General features: G+C 41.2%; 1 protein-coding gene across 1 annotated transcript in view; it reads right to left on the minus strand.

Annotated features, from left to right (window-relative positions):
• Positions 1-11687: 11687 nt before the first annotated feature.
• The window catches only part of LOC143960422 (poly(3-hydroxybutyrate) depolymerase-like), a 29151-nt gene continuing 19892 nt past the window's right edge, over positions 11688-20946 (minus strand). The window contains exons 7-11 of the mRNA XM_077469013.1: positions 20207-20315; positions 20068-20110; positions 18881-19006; positions 16005-16030; positions 11688-13887 (exon numbers count right to left, since the gene is read on the minus strand). Coding sequence (XP_077325139.1) covers positions 13820-13887; positions 16005-16030; positions 18881-19006; positions 20068-20110; positions 20207-20315 — 372 coding nt within the window. The 3' untranslated portion in view covers positions 11688-13819. The remainder of the gene's footprint in view (positions 13888-16004; positions 16031-18880; positions 19007-20067; positions 20111-20206; positions 20316-20946) is intronic.

Here is a 20946-nt window from a genome sequence, read left to right on the forward strand (position 1 = left end):
GCAGATTTGATAGGATGATGTGCCGATGCGTGAACGTCTGGTGACCTAGCTGGTTCCCCTGTTGGTTTTTGACGCGCAGTTTGGGTGGCTTTCGTTTTTGACGTGCACGTGCAGTTCGGGTGGCGTTCATTTTGGATTTGGCCTACAATCCCCATAAATCACTTTGCTCAGTATGATCGCCGATTAGTGCGCCTAATACGATACAGGGGTATGCCTTCATTGTCTCTAAAAAAATGCTACTTGTACTTGGACTTGTATATGGACTGTATATGGACTCTATACCTACTTTACTATGGCGGTTGATACGGTGGTAATTATTTTTATTTTTTTTGGTCTCTTTCACTGTTGCAGACTTTTACCCTTGGAGCTGGTTCACACAGGGCGACTCAGATCCGACTTCAGGTCGCCCCTAGTCGCCTCAGGTCGGACAACATTTAAAAATCAATGTAAGTGAATGAGAGCCGTCTTAATGCACGCTACTGAAGTCGCTCCAACTTCAGAAGAGGTTCCTGTACTACTTCAATCCAATTTGTAGGCGACTGGTACCCATAGATTTCAATGGAGGTCGTCTCCAAGTCAGATCTCCGTCTATACGGAGGCGACTCTGACAGAATTATCAGCTCTCAAGAGGGAACTCCACGCCAAATTTATGAAAAAAAATTGGCGTGGGTTCCCCCTCCGAGAGCATACCAGGCCCTTAGGTCTGGTAAGGATTCTAAGGGGAACCCCCCTACGACGAAAAAACGGCGTGGGGGTCCCCCCCAGATCCATACCAGACCCATAGCCGAGCACGCTACCCGGCCGGCAAGGAAAGGGGGTGGGGACGAGCGAGCGCCTCCCCCCTGAGCCGTACCAGGCTGCGTGCCCTCAACATGGGGGGTGTCTTGGGGACTCCTCCGCTATCTTCCGCTAGCTCTTTTGCTAGCGGAGGAGCCCGGCTTTCTTCTTCGTCGCCGCCGCCCTCTTCTTCCGACTTCGGGGGTCTTGTCCCCCTCTTCGGTTCTTCTTGCCGGGCCACCGCTTCTTCTTCCAGCTCTTTTACTAGCGGTGGCCCGGTCTTCTGTCGCCACCGTCGCTGTCGCCGCCGTATTCCGTTCTTCTTCTTCTTCTTCTGTCGATGTTGACCCAACGCTCTCTCCGGCCGCAATGCCAGGGACGCGGTGCGCGGCGACTTATATAGGGACAATGGGCGGGGTCACCGGTTGATGTCACATGGTGACCCCGCCCCCTTACAATGTCACAGTCCCAGCATCCTTGTCGAGTCAACATCTCCAGAAGAAGAACGGAAGGCGGTGGCGACGGCGGCAACAGAAGACCGGGCCACCGCTAGTAAAAGAGCCGGAAGAAAAGCGGTGGCCTGGCAAGAAGAACCGAAGAGGGGGACAAGACCCCCGAAGTCGGAATATGAGGGCAGCGGCGACGAAGAAGAAAGCCGGGCTCCTCCGCTAGCAAAAGAGCTAGCAGAAGATAGCGGAGGAGTCCGGCGAGAAGACCCCCTGAAGACGGAAGACCCCCGGAGCTGTGCAATAAACTATTTTAACCCTTGTGTGTTGTTTTTTTTTGTACATTTTTTTCACAGGTGAATGGGTAGGGGTACATTGCACCCTATACTCATTCACATAGGGTGGGGGGCCGGTATCCGGGGGCCCCCTTATTAAAGGGGGCTCCCGGATTCCGATAAGCCCCCTGCCCGCAGACCCCGACAACCAACGGCCAGGGTTGTCGGGAAGAGGCCCTTGTCCTCATCAACATGGGGACAAGGTGCTTTGAGGTGGGGGGGCGCGGCCCCCCCTTCCCCAAGGCACCCCCCATGTTGAGGGCACGCGGCCTGGTACGGCTCAGGAGGGGGGGGGGGGCGCTTGCTCGTCCCCACCCCCTTTCCTGGCCGGCCGGGTAGCATGCTCGGATAAGGGTCTGGTATGGATCTGGGGGGGACCCCCACGCCGTTTTTTCTGCGTAGGGGATTCCCCTTAGAATCCATACCAGACCTAAGGGCCTGGTATGCTCTCGGAGGGGGAACCCACGCCAAATTTTTGGAATAAATTTGGCGTGGAGTTCCCCCTTCAGAGCTCATTCTCTGATTAGCCACAGCAAAAGTCGCCTGGCCTGGGGTGACTTAAAGTCGTGTTGTAAGTGGCCCCCAGGTCGTGTTCAAGTCGTCTCCAAGTTGCCTAACAAAGTCATCCTGGAAGTCGTGTCGCCCCTGTGTGAACCGGCTCTAAGCCTCTATATATGCTGTCTGGCTATACTATGTGTCACTAGCATCTACTAAGCTCCATATGGATGGGATTGTGTCTTCTATTGGCTGTCCCTATTGATGGTAAAATAGTGAATGAGACTTCTTTCCTGCCCCTGCTATAAGCAACTACTAATTTTTGTTTGGTAGGTATCCTGTTCGTACAACCAATCTGCTTTATTACATACATATTTATGTATATAATACACTTAAGTTAGATGGTATTTATTATCGGTCTTTGTATTTTTCTTTTATGTTAGTACTCATCAGAACGTGCCACTTGCTGTCTACTCTATCACAGCGTGGTTGACTGTCTCCATATATTTGGATTTGTCCGTGTTGCTATGACATTTGTACCTGAGGTGCAGCCTAGTTGAAGGTATTTTCAAATGTTGTTCTTCCATCATTTTTGATTATGTTTGCCTCTCTGCTTTCTGGATAGTTGAGCACATGCTTTTTAAATGTGACATACAATGCAAAATATATGTATATATATATACAGTATATATATATATATGCATTGTTTTGAATTTTAACTCTGATATATCTCATTTCAGATAGTGAAATTTATTTCTGCTCTCTTTTGCTACGTCTTTGAACCCTTTTCCGTGTCCTGAGGAAGCCTTTACGAGCAAAACGCGTAGACGCGACGCACAAGGGCTCAATGTACAAATTGTATCATTTTATATGATTTTTATATTGTTTTGAACACTGTTATGACATTGTATATTTTCTAATAAACAATTTTTTGCTACTTCCTTATTTGCTTCCATGCCTTAAAAGTCAGACCCTTTGATATCTATTCGGTATCTTCTTTGCTTTCCCTTGATATATATACGGATGCGGCACTGTGGGTGCTCCCTCCTTTTCCCCATTTCTCTAGCCCGTAGAGAACTTGAGGTTCTGCAGACTTCTCCCAGTTGCCAAGTACCGCAGTAGAGGCTCCGTCCTTGGGCCTCTCCTATTCTCACTCTATACCTCTTCCCTGGGCCAGCTGATAACCTCCCATAGCTTCCAATGCCACCTCTATGCTGATGACACGCAGATCTATCGCTACACTTCTCAACTCACCCCCTCAATCTCCTCACGGATCTCAAACTTACTGAATGACATATCGATATGGATGTCACACCACTTCCTCAAACTCAATCTTTCTAAAACTGAGCTTGTTATATTTCCTCCCCCCCCGTGACTTCACCATTATTAACAACACGACCATTGGTCCCTCCACACATGCCCCTGGGTGTAATCCTTGACTCTGACCTCTCCTTCAGCCCCCCATATCCAGTCACTGGTTAAATCCTGCTGGCTTAACTTCCGCAACATCTCCAGAATTCGACCCTTCCTGACTAATGACACTACAAAGCAACAAAGCAACTTATTCACTCCTTGATTATTTCCCGCCTTGACTACTGCAACACCCTCCTTAATGGCCTACCCTTAAGCAGGCTATCCACCCTTCGGTCTATTATGAATTCTGCTGCTAGACTAATACACCTCACTAACATGACTTCTGCTCCTCTCTGCCAATTCCTTCACTGGCTCCCCCTACCCCACCGGGTAAAATTCAAAATGCTAACTGTAACATACAAGGCCATTCACAACATCACCCCCATCTACATCACCAACCTGCTCTCTAACTCCTTTGTTACCTCCTCCTATGCTCGACTTCAAGACTTCTCCAGAGCCTCTCCCATCCTCTGGATTTCCCTGCTCTAGTATATCTGATCAGCCCCTACCCTGTCCACCTTTAAGAGATCTCTGAAAACTCATTTATTCAGGGAAGCCTATCCCACACCCACCTAAATGTCCCCGAGCCACCCCCATCAAATCATTCTCTGCAGCTATTTCCTTTTGTACCACCCCCTCCCTTTAGAATATAAGCTCTATGAGCAGGGCCCTCCTGTACCTGTTGCATTGAACTGTACTGTAATTGTGTTGTCCCCCTATACATTGTAAAGCACTGCGTAAACTGTTGGCGCTATATAAATTGTGTATAATAATAATAATAAAAAGATGGAGACAGAGAGATGCGGACTTGTCCTTCCAGAAAACTCAGAGACACATGGCACACTGGGAAAAAAGGGGAGTTTCAGGAAGTGGTGACAGGAGACTCAAGAGGAGGAAGGCTGAGGTGATTGAAAAAGAGAGGGACAGACTTCCACACAGAACTACGGAGAGAGTGCTGTCAGCTGAAGAAGAGGGAGTGGAGACAAAATGACAGGACTGTGAGGTGAGAATCCATCTGAAAGAACAAGAGTCTTTCAGGTGGAGCGGCGAGCTCGTCTGCCAGTGTCAATACAGGTGCCTTTCCATCCCTACATGTGGTGTCTACATGTGGTGTCTACATGTGATGCTGGCAGACGAGCTTGCCGCTTGTGGAGTTCTGTGCATTATACTATGATTGTATGTGAGTACCCTCATTGTTGTTATCGATAAAAGCTACATTTATTTAAAATACTACACAATCCGGACCCCTTCTCTTTTCTGATATCTCCCTTGCATCCACTGAGAGACAAAGACATTTCTAGATCTACAGTGGCCCAGCACTATGGTAGAAGGAAGAAGTGAATCTTACAGATTTGTATACACATGCGGTTACCTCATTACCGCAAGGTAAGAGGCTATTGCTATCAGTGTGTGTTTTTGCACAAAGAGGAGTTTACTATTCCTTGGCACCTTGTGTTTGCACATTGCACACAGAAGAAAGGACTGTATTGCCATTTTGCCCTTATTTATTTGCACTCTGCACTTATCACCGTATTTACAGAAGAAATATTCTAGTGTTTCAACATCATTTATTTTGCACTTTGAAATCACTCTCAACAATCACTTTACAACCCATTGTGGATATTTTTTACACTGTCTACATCCCTTTCCTCTACTACATCCCCTTAAATTTGCTGACATGACACCGCTTGCACACCGCCGACGGTGCGCACCAGTCAGGACCTCAGTGAGTCAGGTGGCGGGTCCCGCGGACTCGATCGCTGTGGGGATACCTGTGATCGCCTAATGGAGAGGAAGAACGGGGAGATGCTAATGTAAACAAGCATCTCCCCGTTCTGCCTAGTGACAGTGTCACTGATCTCTGCTCCCTGTGATCGGGAGCAGAGATCAGTGACGTCTCACGTGTAGCCACGCCCCCCACAGTTAGAAATACTCCTCAGGACACACTTAACCCTTACACTGCCCCCTAGTGGTTAACCCAATTCACTGCCAGTGTCATTTACACAGGAATCAGTGCATTTGTATAGCACTGATTGCTGTATAAATGACAATGGTCCCAACAGTGTGTCAAAAATGTCAGATGTGTCTGCCATAATGTCACAGTCACAATAAAAATCGCTGATCGCCGCCATTACTAGTAAAAAAAAAAATTATTAAAAATGCCATAAAACGATCCCCTATTTTGTAAACGCTATAACTTCTGCAAAAACCAATCAATAAATCAAAAAACGCTCATTGCAATTTTTTTAACAAAAATATGTAGAAGAATATGTATCAGCCTGAACTGAGGAAAAAAATGTTTTTTTATATATATTTTTGGGGGATATTTATTATAGCAAAATGTAAAAAATAATGCGAGTTTTTTTTTTTCAAAATTGACGTTTTTTTTTGTTTATAGCGCAAAAAATAATCAAATCAAATGCCACCAAAAGAAAGCTCTATTTGTGGGAAAAAAAGGACGTCAATTTTGTTTGGGAGCCACGTCGCACGACCACGCAATTTTTAGTTGATGCAGTGCCGAATCGCAAAAAGTGCTCTGGTCAGGAAGGGGGTAAAATCTTCCGGGGCTGAAGCGGTTAAACAGCGCAGCACCAACCCCCATTTGTTTTAATATTCTTACGGGTATGGTTTGACCCTTATTCGGTGCTTGCAGCAGTTTTTTTTATACCTTTCATTTCCAACATAGTAGTGCAGGAATATATATATATATATATATATATATATATATATATATATATAGATAGATAGATAGATAGATACACTCTATTGCCATCTTAAGAGCTTTGTGATCATCGTGCGTATTTTCTTTCTGTCATATTTCCCTTTGATATATTCCAGTGTCAGCTCCTGCTCGGGTCTGGTTTCTAAAGCATTAATGAGAGCAATATATGTTTCTGGAAGGCTGCAGAGGAGCAGGACAAAAATATGATTATCTTTGATGTCCTCTCCAATGGCATTTAGCTGCTCTATGATCTCTAGCATAGCATTCACATGGTTCACGTGGTCACACATTTGCTGGCCTTCAAGTAGTCTTATCTTGCATAACTTTTGTAGCAAAAATAGTTTGCTGTTTAGACTTGAACGCTCATGCAGTGTCTGTAATGAAGTCCACATACCTTTGCCCGTTTTCTCTGTTCTTATGTTATAAGCTGGTCATCTTCAACTAGTAAGCTTATGTCTATCCTTCCTATCCCATTCCTCCATCTCTCCGTTTGTGGGTCTGTCTGTATTCAGCACTTGCCACAAGTCATCCTTGCTACAGTAAAGTGAAAGGGGGAGGAGGTCTGACTTGTCCAGGAACACCAGGAGGCATTGTTTTCCCAAGGTCCCCTTCCCATCCTGAGAGATATAATCACAGGCATGTTTTTGGTTGCTCTACACTATTTTGGTTTTGTTTGATATATTGAGAGTCACATGTGGATACACTCTAAGTGGTGTGGGCAGCAATCACCTTAAGCCTATTAGTAGGCTAATTACATTATATATTGTTTTCACATTATTATATTGATTATTGCGCTGATTATATATTTTTTCACTATTTTTGGTTCCTTTCACATATACTGTGCCTGTATTACACAGCGATCTTGAGAGTTGCTAATTGTCGTTTTTTATTAAATCATTGTTTTTATAAGCTGCACTTAGTTGGCCGCCCATTTGTTTCCTGTTGCGCATATAAATTAATAACAAAGAACCCCACCTCTTCTTATAAAAAAGAACTTTTGAGACTAATGAATAAAGGATACCGATAACATCATTGACAAAAAAGACAAATCTTATCTAGTACCTATAGCTCCCAGAATTCCTACCATCTACTATCACCCCAAGGTCCACAAGGACACAGTCCACCCCCCATCCCATAATTAGTGGACTGGACTCAGTAACTATGAGGATTAGTAGATATGTGGACTTCTACCTTCAACCTGTTAAGAAAATACCATTGTATCTCAAAGATACTAGAAATGTGATTAAACTCCTTCATGGTACCACTATCAGTAGTGGTGTTTTATTGGCCACTGCTGATGTGGCATCTTTATATAATTATATCTCCCACCAATTAGGGTTTGAAGGAGTGGATTATTATCAATACAGAGAAAGGGGTGCTCCACATATTCAAAAAGAGTTAATTATGAATCTATTATTTTTTGCCACTAATCACAATTATTTTTGGTTTGACAATTAATTCTGTATTCAACAGAAGGGGTGGGCATGGGGCTAAATTTAACCCCAGTTTGGCAAATTTGATTATGGCTAAATGGAAGGAGGATGTTGTCTATGCCTATGACAGGCCAGAGTTTCTGTTATTGGCTAGGTATATAGATGACATCCGCCTCCTATGGAATGGCAGCCATCATTCGTTACAGTGTTTGATTGATGACTTGAACACCAATGACCAGGGATTTTCTCTGTCATTTTCAGCCAGTGCTTGGGCACCCACCTCAAGTCCACTGATCTGAATTCTTACGTTCCTGTGGACAGCTGTGGACAAGGCCTGGCTCCTCTCTGTGCCACACAGGCAATTTCTCGGACTGCATCCTAACTGGACTGAGCTTAGGGAAAGTCAGGCACTTATGCTGAAAGTGCTACACAACAAAAGCAGATTGGGCGGTAAACTACTGTTTACATTCTGGTGCAATATAGCATGAGCGCCTGGCAGTGGTTTGGTCGTGTACAATTTTTTTCCCCCACCATCCCTGGGCTCTAGACTTCCTATAATCACTATCAGCCCCACACATATGGCCCGTGGACAGTTTGCATTCTGGTGCAATATAGCATTAATGGTCTAGCAGTGGTTTGGTTGTGTACTAATGCTGAAAGACCATTTTCTCCAAAATGGTTATTCAAGTCAACATCTTGATGAGGAGACTGAATGAGTGAGAAATATTGATAGAAATTATTAATTACAAGATAACGAGAGAGATATTGCTGGGTCTGACTAATTTAGACCATTATTAGATCATATTCTATGCAACACAAGCAAATTAAAAATACAATGAACAAACATTGCGGTCCTTAAAGCGGTTGTAAACCCGCTGAATTTTTTATTTTTTGCTCACCTGCAAAGCAAAAGGCATAATAAGCTAGTATGCACTGCATACTAGCTCATTATGAAATACTTACCTTAGAACGAGGCCCCGACATCTGTCCCGATCCACACCGAGGGAGCTGACATGTTCCCTCTGCGTTTCTTCCGGGTATCGTGGCTCCGGTGCTGTGAGTGGCCAGAGCCACGATATCGAGATTTCTCTCCGGCAGGGTCTGGCGTCTGCCGGGCTTCCAGCTGGGAATCCCCTATGCGCATGCGCCGTTGCAGTCAGCTGCGCATTGCGAGGGGAATATCTCCTAAACCGTACAGGTTTAGGAGATTTTTTTTTACCTACAGGTAAGCCTTATTATAGGCTTTCCTGTATTTAAAAGTCCCCAATTTGGCTATACAACCACTTTAAAAACTTTAGAGTTCTAGGCCATCCTCTGCCCAATAAACCTAATGTTATATACATAGGGGTCCCGACCTGAAATTGAAAGTGGCTCAGAAAGTTTTAGATCCCCCCAATAAAGCATCTTTTTTCGTGAACTGATGGAGTATTAACAGTGTAAAAAATGTTCAGTTTGCGGAAACAACCAATTTAAAGGTAGGGTAGGTGGATGGCTAGGAGTGGAATGTCTTATCAAACCTCTAAAGTTAATGACTGGATTGTGAACTATAATTTGACTGATATTTGGAAATGCAAGCACCCTTTTCTCAAACTCAAAAAAACTGTTTGAATTCATACAATATATCTTTTGCCAAACCAAACTACTCCTAAAAATTTTAAAATTGAATGGTTAGGGATGTTGCCATATACAAGCTCATGAAGGTCTGGGTGCTTTTACCTCCTAGTATTTTCAACTCTATTCCTCAGATGCCTTGTATTCTCATTTTGACTTGTTAAATTATATAGCCCAGATTCCCCTACCCTCCTTACTGCACAACAACATAAACCCTTGATGCTTCTATTACCATTGAGGAACTATCCTAAGCAACCTCTCAACTACCAACTCAAAAAATTCCAGGCCCAGATATCTTCCTGGCCAAATAGTACACTGCTAATAAGTATCTACTAGTCTTCCTCTTACACCTTCGAGACTGGCAACCCTCCCATGTTCTATGAGGCTTATTTATTCTTTTTTCTCCAGCCCAACAAAGACCCAGCTAGGGGCAAGTCTTATCTCCCAACCCCCTTTTTAAATTGAATGGTAAGATTTTGGTGAAAACTATCACTTTGAGATTCAAACAATATTTTACACATCTAGTGGTTAGTGACCAATCCAGATTTATCCTGGACAAATCTACCAGAATAAATATTGGACACCTTTTTCAAAATCTGCAATATCCACACTGTATTTCAAGTACTAGAATAATTATCTTACTAGACATTAAAAAGATGAAGAATGACCCTACCTGTTTACTATCCTAATGCATCTTAGGTTTGGCCAGAAGATCTTTAATGGACTTCGTTTTTATACAAAGATCCGTTAGCTTGAGGCAAGGTGCCTTAATATATGCAGGAGGAGGTTGGGCCTAGTGGTCTCTTTTGGCCTGCTAAAAGTTGAAAGGTGGACCATACATGCCAGATGTATCCATTTAACCAGGTTTGGGGCTACCCTGGGGCAGGACCCTGACACAGGACTATGGAATTAACTTATTTTACCATTTTATGGAAAGCAAATTATCACAAAGGTGTGGACACCACAGTACAAAAAAAGAGGAATTTGGAAACGTCATGGCTGGAACTTTGGTGCACACAAAGTGGACTTATATCCTTTGTGGCTATTAAGGAAATATTGAATGTTTTTAATGAGTTTTTGAGCCCAGAGTTCAGCTTTGACCTGACTCAGGAAGTTATTAGCTCACAAGAATTCTGGCAGGATCAACTGGTATTTTTTGCACTTATCAAACAGATATAACAAAACACTTTAAATTGTATACTTAGCAAACGAAAAAATGGGAGCAAATAATTGAAGTTTAGTGTTAGATTTACTTACACTTTAAATTGATGCTTTGCCCTACAGAGTCATACTACTCATCGCACCATTCTGATCTGAAAACATGTCACTGATAAGTAACTTCAACCTTTGTTCAGAGGTGGGAAATGATTATTAAAAACACAGCTAAATAGTTTATGTTTTGTTGTGGTGCAGATTACATTTTTGTGGTCTTCATTCTATCCAACAAGCCATTCAGTACATTTTTTTATTTAAGGAAAATATGCAATTGGGGGTACAGAATGGCAGCAAACAGATTGCCGAGGTAGCATACCCCGAGACTTATGATGATGTAGGAGCCACTTCAAATTTTGTGCTCGGGTCTCCCACTGATTAATCCACAGCCAGTTACAGGGTATTTCCATATTCCACAAGACGGGGGTTTTAGCAAAAACAGTCTCTAGGATCCTTTTTAGGGGTCTGTACTCACAAGGCCCTGGCCACAGGTCACCTTCCTCCGTGATACCAGACAGGATTCATGGACATCCTCCCTCGAGTAACTTGAAACAGAACCATGGGTATCAGCTTCAGTGTTTCCGGCCCTGCAACCTGTGCTGGGAAGAGGCAGAAGCCCCCTACCCACCTGGACCTCTCTCTGTAGAGGAAGACTCAGAGCCCATGTGCTCTTCAGATATAAATACAGCTACCCAACGTGCCTTGGGGCACATCCCCTTCTAATTGGCCAGGGCTGTACAGACATCCATACTCTCATCTGCCAGGTTTCCACACACTCTCCAATATACTCCATAGCTATTGGATCAGTGTGAAGCATGAAGACAGCATGAGCAGCACCAGAGCACACTGAGCAGACTTTACTAAACAATCACAGCTGTTAAGCACACAGCACATACATTTGTCTAGTTGTCTCCTGTTAAGCAGAGAAACCAAAAACTATATACATTCACTCTAGTACCTACCTAGGAGGATGCTACAATGATATAGGACAATTTTCTCCATGTTTGTTTGAAAAGTGTCCCAGCATTTAGTAAAATGCAGGGCTGAAGAACATCCCCACATTCACACATGTTTACACTTGGCCATTAAGTGCTTCATTTTGGGAGGAAGGAATAATACTTTCTCATACTTGTACAGTATGTACTGGGTATTTTACTCACTTCTTAAGGAAAAGCAAACAGCAAGGAGCTGTGACCTCTTAATATACTTACGTTTTTTAAAGAAAAAAACAGAGACTCGTGGGTAATACTACTTTTATCAATATTTATTAAAGTTATTGCAGAAGCATTTTTGCAGTTGATCTATACAAGTATTTTTCCCAAGACAATTGTGGTATCAGGCCCTTAGGACTTCCTACATAAACCTTTGTTTTCCAAATTACCCCCAAAACCTCTAAACTTCCATAACTCAGTATGTAGACATAGGCGTTCATCTCTGAAGTCAAACCTCTGACAAACTCACCTACAATAAGTGCCTGTCTATAGGTTGGTAAAATGTGTTGCATTGGACTGGGGAGAATTGGGAGTGTTGACTGGACTGGGGGAATTGACTGAGCTCCAAATTCAGAACTGGGAGAAGGCATGTGCATTTTGAGCATCTGAGTTCAGGGGCTTTAGGACATTCAGGATAATAAGAATAAGGGTTCATGTAAGTACCGCTGATTTCACGTTTTTAAAGTTAATTTGAATAGCTTTGAATGGAATAAAATTCCTTAAATTATATTTACTGTACATAAGCAACAAGAACATTTCAATCCATTGTCCAGTTGTATAATGTGTTTTCCACCGCACATTCACATCTTGTAACTTTAGCTTGTGTTGGAGACTAAATTGATAAAATGACAGCCCTGACCTCTACACTAATTGCCCAAGACCATATTTACAATGTATAAAAAAAGGGGGCTGCTATGTCAGTATATGTCATTTAAGAATCCTAGAAAACATATATAAAAATATTTCATTTTATTTGTACATAGATTTTTTTAAGGTGCAGTAAAACATCCTCCATATACAAATATCTAAAAATCCCAAATATTTGATCCATTTATATATTATTACTGTGGCTGTATGTACTTGCTGTATATTTTGATTGTTATTCAACTGGATATTGAATTCCTAAAGGACAACTGTTAATTTGTCATAATTAAGAGTAACTTAAGAGTCCAGATAAGGAAGACAGATTCTGTGAAAGGCATAGTTGACTGGAGCTCCTTGTTTTAGGTTTGAATAGCAAAGTGCATTATAATGCAATAGCTACTGCATGGAATGGGTGAAATGTCTTGTTTTTTTTTTATATCTATTTAGATATGTTATCTGTATATGGTTGAAGTTTTATACTATTTTTTTTTAATTGATCTATGCAAAAATAAAATAATATGTTATATATTCTAAACCATAACATATAAACACCTTTTTTTTATACATCATAAATATGGTCTTGGACATTCAAGCTTTGGCCATCTTTGACAACTGTCTCCAGCTGCTGACACACCCACATCTTTATAGTACACTGATTGGTGGAAATTACAGACAATCACATTGCTTTCACAAATTGAAATTATGTGTTTGATGACATTAAAAACTGTTATCTCATTTGGAAATTAATTTATAATATTTATTGAACAAAAACATCACAGAGCCAAGTGTTTTTGTGGAATGTCTCTCTCCCCTTGTTCAGGGCACCCAACAGGGCTCTTTTTGGCTATCTTGGTTAGGTTACACTGACACTCAGCCCTCATACAGTCCAAATCTAGACTTTACAGTAAAACCCACCTTGATCAACTACCAATTCGATATATAAGCCTTGAAGAAGGGGTAGGCCCTACGTTGAAATGCATTAGTTGCATCTGATGTTCTTGTTCAATAAATATTGTACACAATTTCCAAGTAAAAGGACAAATTTTACTAGACCACATATCTATGATTTGATGTTTAGATGAGCAATTCTTCTTTTGTGATCAGAGAGGCACAGCCTAGGACCTGAATCAGACCTAAGCTTTCCACTTTCACATAGGCAATGCCTGCGTATCCCCCACCTCCTCTAAGAAGAACACATCCTCTTTTGAACAATAAAACCAATTCTGATTTCTACCGGTCCCTTGCTACCAAACATCTGCCAATTGCCTTTACAAGTCAGTTGTTCAATGGCGACAGCTAGGAAACAGAACTGGAATTGTATTTTATCATTTCCAGGTATCAGTGTTGTTTCTTTATGTTTTATAACCCTAAAAATTATGGTTTGGGTGGAAATTACTAAAATATTGTACATATTCCTAGGTAGATTTTACATACTGTACATAGTCATATTATCATTCTCTTTATAACTGGTATCAATCAGCAGGACAATCAAAGTCCAGAGAGGAAATCCACAAAGTGCTTAATACAGTCCCTGAGTCCTCCGCAGCATCCTATCCACTCCAGTTATCTGGAAGCTATCCTTGGTAGCTGCAAAGGAAAATGCAAATGAGTAAGTTAAAGGACAGTTCCATGTAAGCTGGCAAATACATGGGGGAAACATGTAAAACTTTTTTCATCTACCACAATATTTAAAAAGCAATACATATATTTTGTTTTATCCAGCTTTCCCATGAAATGTGTTTTTTTTTATAGCATAAGTACAATGAAAGCACTTTTTAGAGCCTGCAGTTCTACAGACTCTGGGTCACAGCCCCACCTTAGCCCTCCAATAGCCTACATAAGTAACTCCTCCTCCTGTCCATCACCCATCACAGCCACTTCCTCTGAAAGTCTACTTCAAGCTGCTTTGCAGCAATTAACCACTTCAGCCCTAGAAGGTTTTCCCCCTTTCCTGACCAAAGCACTTTTTACAATTTGGCACTGCGTCGCTTTAACTGGTAATTGCGCGGTCATGCAATGCTGTCCCAAACAAAATTTGCATCCTTTTTTCCCCCACAAATAGCAAGCTTCCTTTTGGTGCTATTTGATCGCCTCTGTGGTTTTTATTTTTTGCGCTATACACACAAAAAAAACAAAAAACAAAAAAAACAAAAAAAAACAATATTTTTTTACTTTTTGCTATAATAAATATCCCCAAAAATGTTTCTAAAAAACAAATTTCTTCATTAGTTTAGGCCAATATATATTCTTCTATATATTTTTGGGAGAAAAAAAAAAAGCGCAATAAGCGGATATTGATTGGTTTGCGCAAAAGTTATAGTGTCTACAAACTATGGGAAAGATTTATGGCATTTTTATTATTATTATTTTTACGGAAGGGGTTAACACTAGGGGGCGATCAAGGGGTTTAATATGTGCTCCCTCAGTGTGTTCTAACTGTATGGGGATAGGACGATAGGGAGTAGGAGAGGAGACATTTCGCTGTTCTTACTAGGAACAAACGACATGTCTCTTCACCTCTGATAGCACAGGGATTTGTGTGTTTACAGCTCCTGCACACAATCGCGCATGGCTGTTGGCAATCGTGACCGACGGTCACTCGCATTGGGTCCCCGCCGTGCAGCATGTGTACGTCCCTCTGGCGGCCCTTAAAGGAACCCCGTATATATACACTGAATTTTGTGCAGTGTTACCACTGTGACACAGTATATGTACATGAACCAGTCGGGAACCGGTTAATAAGAAGATGAAAACAAGTGATTTGCATAGGGGATTCTAAGCATCTTACAAAAATTACAAAAAATATATTTTCCTGTAAAAAGTTGAGTTTGGTGATCATTGTTATGGTTAAAATATGTAAGGTCCCTGCAGATATATACACATACCCCTTTTGAATACATTAACGTTTGAATTCTCTACTTTTGACCTAGCCATAGCAAACTGCGGTATGTGCCCACTTATGAACCAAGGAGAAATGCTGTAATCTGTACATTATGAATGCTTTTTTTTTTCTATTGTAAAGCTATACTTTGCCTAACATGGAGCCTATGTTGTGCTCCAAAGCTGTCTGTACACATTGTCTTATCTTTTTACAGAAATAAAAAGTTTGTTGGATTTAAAAAAAGTTGAGTTTGGCAGCACCCCTTCCAAACTCCTGGTCCTCGCTGATGGTCTTTAAAGCAATAGACAGTCTTACCAACAAACAGAGGGGGTTGAGAGTTGTTGGAGTTCACCAAATTCATTTACTGGGTTTAATATTTTAAATTGCTAAGTTTCTTTCAGTTTTCCCTGTTCAGTTGAATTTATACAGTTTTGAAATTGAAATTTGTGAATTAAACTGTAGGATCAGTTTGGCACCGTAGCAGTGATGACAATAACTATAATACAAGCTCCTCCCTCTTTCTTTTTAAATAATACAAGCCTCTGCCTCTTTACATACAGTATGTTTACGGGTTTTGTTCAACTTCAACACTTTTTTGCCGTTCATTGATCTTGTTCATAGATTTTCCTCGCAAAGTTCGGCAATATTGCTTGCAAATTTTTTAAAAGCCAGTTTTAGATTTTTTTTTTAGCTCACAAACCTGAAGATGGCTGCTATATAAAAACAGTGGAAATGAACAGTGACAGCAAGACAGATTTGTAGCCCCAACATGTTGATGTTGAAATACACCCCTTGTTTTCAGCAAGTTCGAAGGTGTACTTACCATAGGCAAAGCCTGTGTATCCCCACCTAGAAGTAATCAGAGTATTAAGAATTAATAATAAATAAAGATAACAATGCTAAACTGCTGTTTAAAACGTCTTTCTGAGATGAAGAACTTAATCTCAGATGCAATTGGAATTGGGCTTAATCTCTCAGTTTAGGTATTCTTTTGTCAGTAAACATTAGCAAGAGAGAATGGGGTTATAAGGGCCTCCATATAAACTTCATGAAAATGTAAAGTTTTCAGCAGCATGACTAGTAATGACTCTAAATCGTGTCTTCAATTTAAAAGCAGATATGTTGTTTGTGGAGCACTGGACTATGTCCATGTGGGTATTACACTTTTTGATATGCGGCTCCTAATGATAGTTTTATTAGAGGAAGCTTTTCTATAACCAGATAGGTAAAAAAAACAGGTCCCCAGGAAAACAACAGCATACCGTAAATGGTAGAAGGTGTAGTGCAAAAAAAGTCTTGTTAGATTTTTTCAATCCCAAAATAGAAAAATGATACCCAACACAGTTCAAGGGCTTCTCCAATCCCTATTTAAACAAGTAAAAGCTGGAAGGTAACTTAAATAGGGGAAGATATAATGGGGTGGGTTTTATATGCACATTTAAGAGCTATCACCAGTCAACTAAACAGGTTCTAAATACGTGCATACCAAATCCACCCCAGGATATCCTCCCTTGGTTCAGTTATTGTCTAGTTTTTACTTTTATCATCCCTGATGAGGATGGACTGGAGAAGCCCTCAAGCAAATTGGCTACCATTTTCCACTATTGTGATAAATATAGTGCCTTGAAAAAATATTCATACACCTTGAAATTTTCCACATTTTGTCATGTTACAACCAAAACCGTGAATGTATTTTATTGGAATTCTATGTGATAGACCAACACAAAGTAGCACATAATTGTGAAGTGGAAGGAAAATGATAAATGGTTTTTCAAACTTTTTTACAAATTAATATCTGAAAAGTGTGGCGTGCATTTGTATTTAGCCCCCTTTACTCTGATACCCCCTAGCTAAAATCTAGTGAATCCAATTGCCTTCAGAAGTCACCTAATTAGTAAATAGAGTCCATCTGTGTGTAATTTAATCTCAATATAAATATAGCTGTTCTGCGAGGCCCTCAGAGGTTTGTTCGAGAACCTTTTGTGAACAAACAGCTACATAAAGGCCAAGGAACACACTAGACAGGTCAGGGATAAAGTTGTGGAAAAGTGTAAAGCAGGGTTAGGTTATAAAAATATATCCCAAGCTTTAAACATCTCATGGAGCACTGCTCAATCCATCATCCAAAAATTGAAAGAGTATGGGACAACTGCAAACCTACCAAGACATGGCCATCCACCTAAACTGATAGGTCTGGCAAGGACAGCATTCCTCAGAGAAGCAGCCAAGAGGCCCATGGTAACTCTGGAGGAGATGCAGAGATTCACAGCTCAGATGGGAGAATCTGTCCACAGGACAACTATTAGTCGTGCACTCCACAAATCTGGCCTTTATGGAAGGGGGACAAGAAGAAAGCCCATAAGAAGTCCCCTTTGCAGTTTACGAAAAGCCATGTATGTGGGGGACACAGTAAATATGTGGTAGAAGGTGCTTTGGTCAGATAAGACCAAAATTGAACTTTTTGGCCTAAAAGCAAAACGCTATGTATCGTGGAAAACTAACACTGTACATCACCCTGAACACACCACCACTGTGAAATATGGTGGTGACAGCATCATGTTGTGGGGATGCTTTTCTTCAGCAGGGGCAGAGAAGCTGATCAGCTGTGATGGCAAGATGGATGGAGCCAAATACAGGGCAATCTTAGAATAAAAACCTGTTAGTCTGCAAAAGACTTGCGACTGGGGCAGAGGTTCACCCTCCAGCAGGACAACTACCCTAAACATCAAATATTCAGACCTAAATCTGATTGAGAATATGTGGCAAAACTTGAAAATTGCTGTTCACAGATGCTTTCCATCCAATCTGACAGAGCTTGAGCTATTTTGTAAAGAGGAATGGGCAAAAATGTTACTCTATAGATGTGCAAAGCTGGTAGAGACATACCCAAAAAGACTTGCAGCAGTAATTGCAGCAAAAGGTGGTTCTACAAAGTATTGACTCGGGGGGGGGGGGGGGGGGGCTGAATACAAATGCAGGCCACACTTTTCACATATTTGTAAAATAATTTGTAAACCATTTATCATTTTCCTTCCACTTCACAATTTTTGTGCCACTTTGTGTTGGTCTATCACATGAAATCCCAATAAAATACATTTACGTTTTTGGTTGTAACATGTGACATTAGGGTGTGACAGATTAGACTTGTGCAGAACGGAAAATTTTGTTTAGTTTCGGTTCGTTGTCATTCGTAAAATACATCATTTCGTTCTGTTATATTCGTTATGTTACTTTAATACGTTTTCGGATAATTCGTTATTATTCGTAGAGTGTCGAATTCATTCGTTCGTATTCGTTGAAATTCGCTATTTATGTATGTATAGACATTCGTGATAATGATTCGTAGTTTGGAAAGTCGTTTATTGAATCTTTTAACACACACAATAACAATGTCTCTTCTCCTCGGCTCAAATACAATACAACACCCTTCTAACTCAGTTCTCAGGAATGCACTTTGCCAGTAATCTAACCTCCGGCACAAAATTAATTAGCTGATTGGACTATAAGATTTACTTTGAGCTGGATGTCAAACAGATTAGGAAATGAGGGAAAATCTCAACAGTGACACAGCCAGCCCAACAGAATTTCTAAACCTCCTGTACTCGCTCTGCTAAATTATTGTTTTGGTTGGAGTTAATACAGTTTATAGAAACAAAGATAACTAAGCAAAATGCAGTGTAAAAAAATCAGAGCACCTACCAGTCCCAGCATCCGTTAGGGTTGGTCACAATGGTCCTGGCTTGAGGATAGAGGATGATGAAATTATTCAGATCAGCGACTTGGTTGTAACCGGCGTATCTGGCAAACTTATCACCAACCTTCTCTCTGTAATACAAGGTTGTCAAAGATTGTGGAAAAGACTGCGGAGCTATAGACATGTAGATGCCTTCCTAAATATGATGGAGAGACATGCCTGTACTCAGATGTGCTTTTACTAGCTGCTATGTGTCTTGGACCTTCACCAATGAACAAAAGCAGCACACACCTAATCACTTCTTTCTTTTTTCCTCTCAATAAGGAGATGCATAGCTTAGACCTTGGCATTCTTTCAACTAGTCCAAAAACATACAATATGTACAATATCGTACCACTAAGGTAGCTCCAAAAAACAAATTGTCACCCAATTAATGGGAAAACTAACATAAATATACATTAAAAAGTAAAACAAACTTGTGAGAAGTAAAAATGTACATATATTTTTTTTATTCTTTTGATATATATTATTAAATATGATATATTAGAGTAGATATTAGTCAATATATTGGCAAATTGCAAGATACTTTCATTATTACATCAGTAAAGATTACGACATTTTCACATTGCTCAGCCCAATTAACAATTTTTATTGGCTGCCATGGTTTAAAGCAGGGATCTCCAAACTATGGACCTCTAGCTGTTGCGGAACTACACATGCCAAAAGGGTCAGTTCACTTGATACTAATATTTTGCTTATGAACAGATGTGGTTGAGCTTAATAACGTACTGGCTTTTTTGTCTTCCAGGAACTCCATTGGTGAGACCCTGGCCCTGCTTCTCCGATTTGTAATCTTTATGCTGCAATCTCCATATTGATCCATGAATAAAAAACCCAATAGGGAGAATATGACCCTGGAAAATGGGTGTTGCTGAGGACTCAGATGAAGAGATACCTTCCTTACAAATGAACTAAGGTCAGAAGATGGAGCAGTACATGTCCCCTGGCCTAAATTCAGGAAGTCCTGCCTTCATCTATTGCCTTCCTCTGACATGTTTTGCAAATAAATAGAGCAAGTTTTTCAGGAAAGGAGGATACAAGAATAAAGCAACATCTAGCTCATGAGCCACAAATTGGACAGCCAGGTCATATATATTATTTCAACATGCAAAAGCAGACAGAAGGGTATTACCTGCCCTGGAGACATCCATGAAATGCAATATGAAGCCTGCATCCTAAAGATATAATTAAATAAAATGTTTAAGGCCACCATGTTTTATAACCATAGAGTAGACAGTTCATCATTATGGTGTGTCTAAATAATTGCTTACTTGTTCCACTTGCACATTTTGAAGGGACATAGATGTATCCTGCTGAGTCCATGCCATAAGTGACAGGAGGGGCCAGGTTGAAAAATTCTGATTGGTTAAACAGGATCAGCTGCAGATATCAGATATGAGACAGAATACACTTAGATTTTTTTTGTGAAGGGAGAAGGGGCATTCAAAAAAGTAACACATTGACACCGAAGGTCTCAGCACAAACACACACTGACACTGGAGTTTTGGGATCAAGGAACAATAATACCATCACAAATGGAATCTCAGAACATTTGAAGTGGTTCCAAAGGCTGAAGGTTTTTTACCTCAGCTTACCCCTCAGCCCCCCCCCCTTTTATACTCACCTGAGCCCGATCCTGGTCCAGTGATATGCAGCAGGTCTCTCGGGTCTCTCCCTCCTCATTGGCTGAGACACAGCAGTGGGAGCCATTGGTTCCTGCTTCTGTCAATCAAAGACAGCGAGGAGGGAGCTGGGGCGGGGCCAAGCCATGCTCTTTATGCCTCATAGACACACAGAGGCGGCTCAGAAACAAGCAGGCACGAGTGTCCCCCAGAGCAAGCAGCTTGCTATATGGGCACTTAGCAGGGGGGATGGGCCAGGAGCGCCAGCGATGGACCGGAGAAGAGGAGGATCGGTGCTGCCCTGTGCAAAACCACTGCATAGCGCAAGAAGGTATAACATGTTTGTTATTTTTTAATTTTTTAATTTGAACCTTTACAAACACTAAGCT

Source organism: Lithobates pipiens, unplaced genomic scaffold, assembly GCF_037356315.1.
Source record: "Lithobates pipiens isolate NorthernLeopardFrog02 unplaced genomic scaffold, aLitPip1_a1.2 Scaffold_8, whole genome shotgun sequence".
Taxonomy (NCBI): domain Eukaryota; kingdom Metazoa; phylum Chordata; class Amphibia; order Anura; family Ranidae; genus Lithobates; species Lithobates pipiens.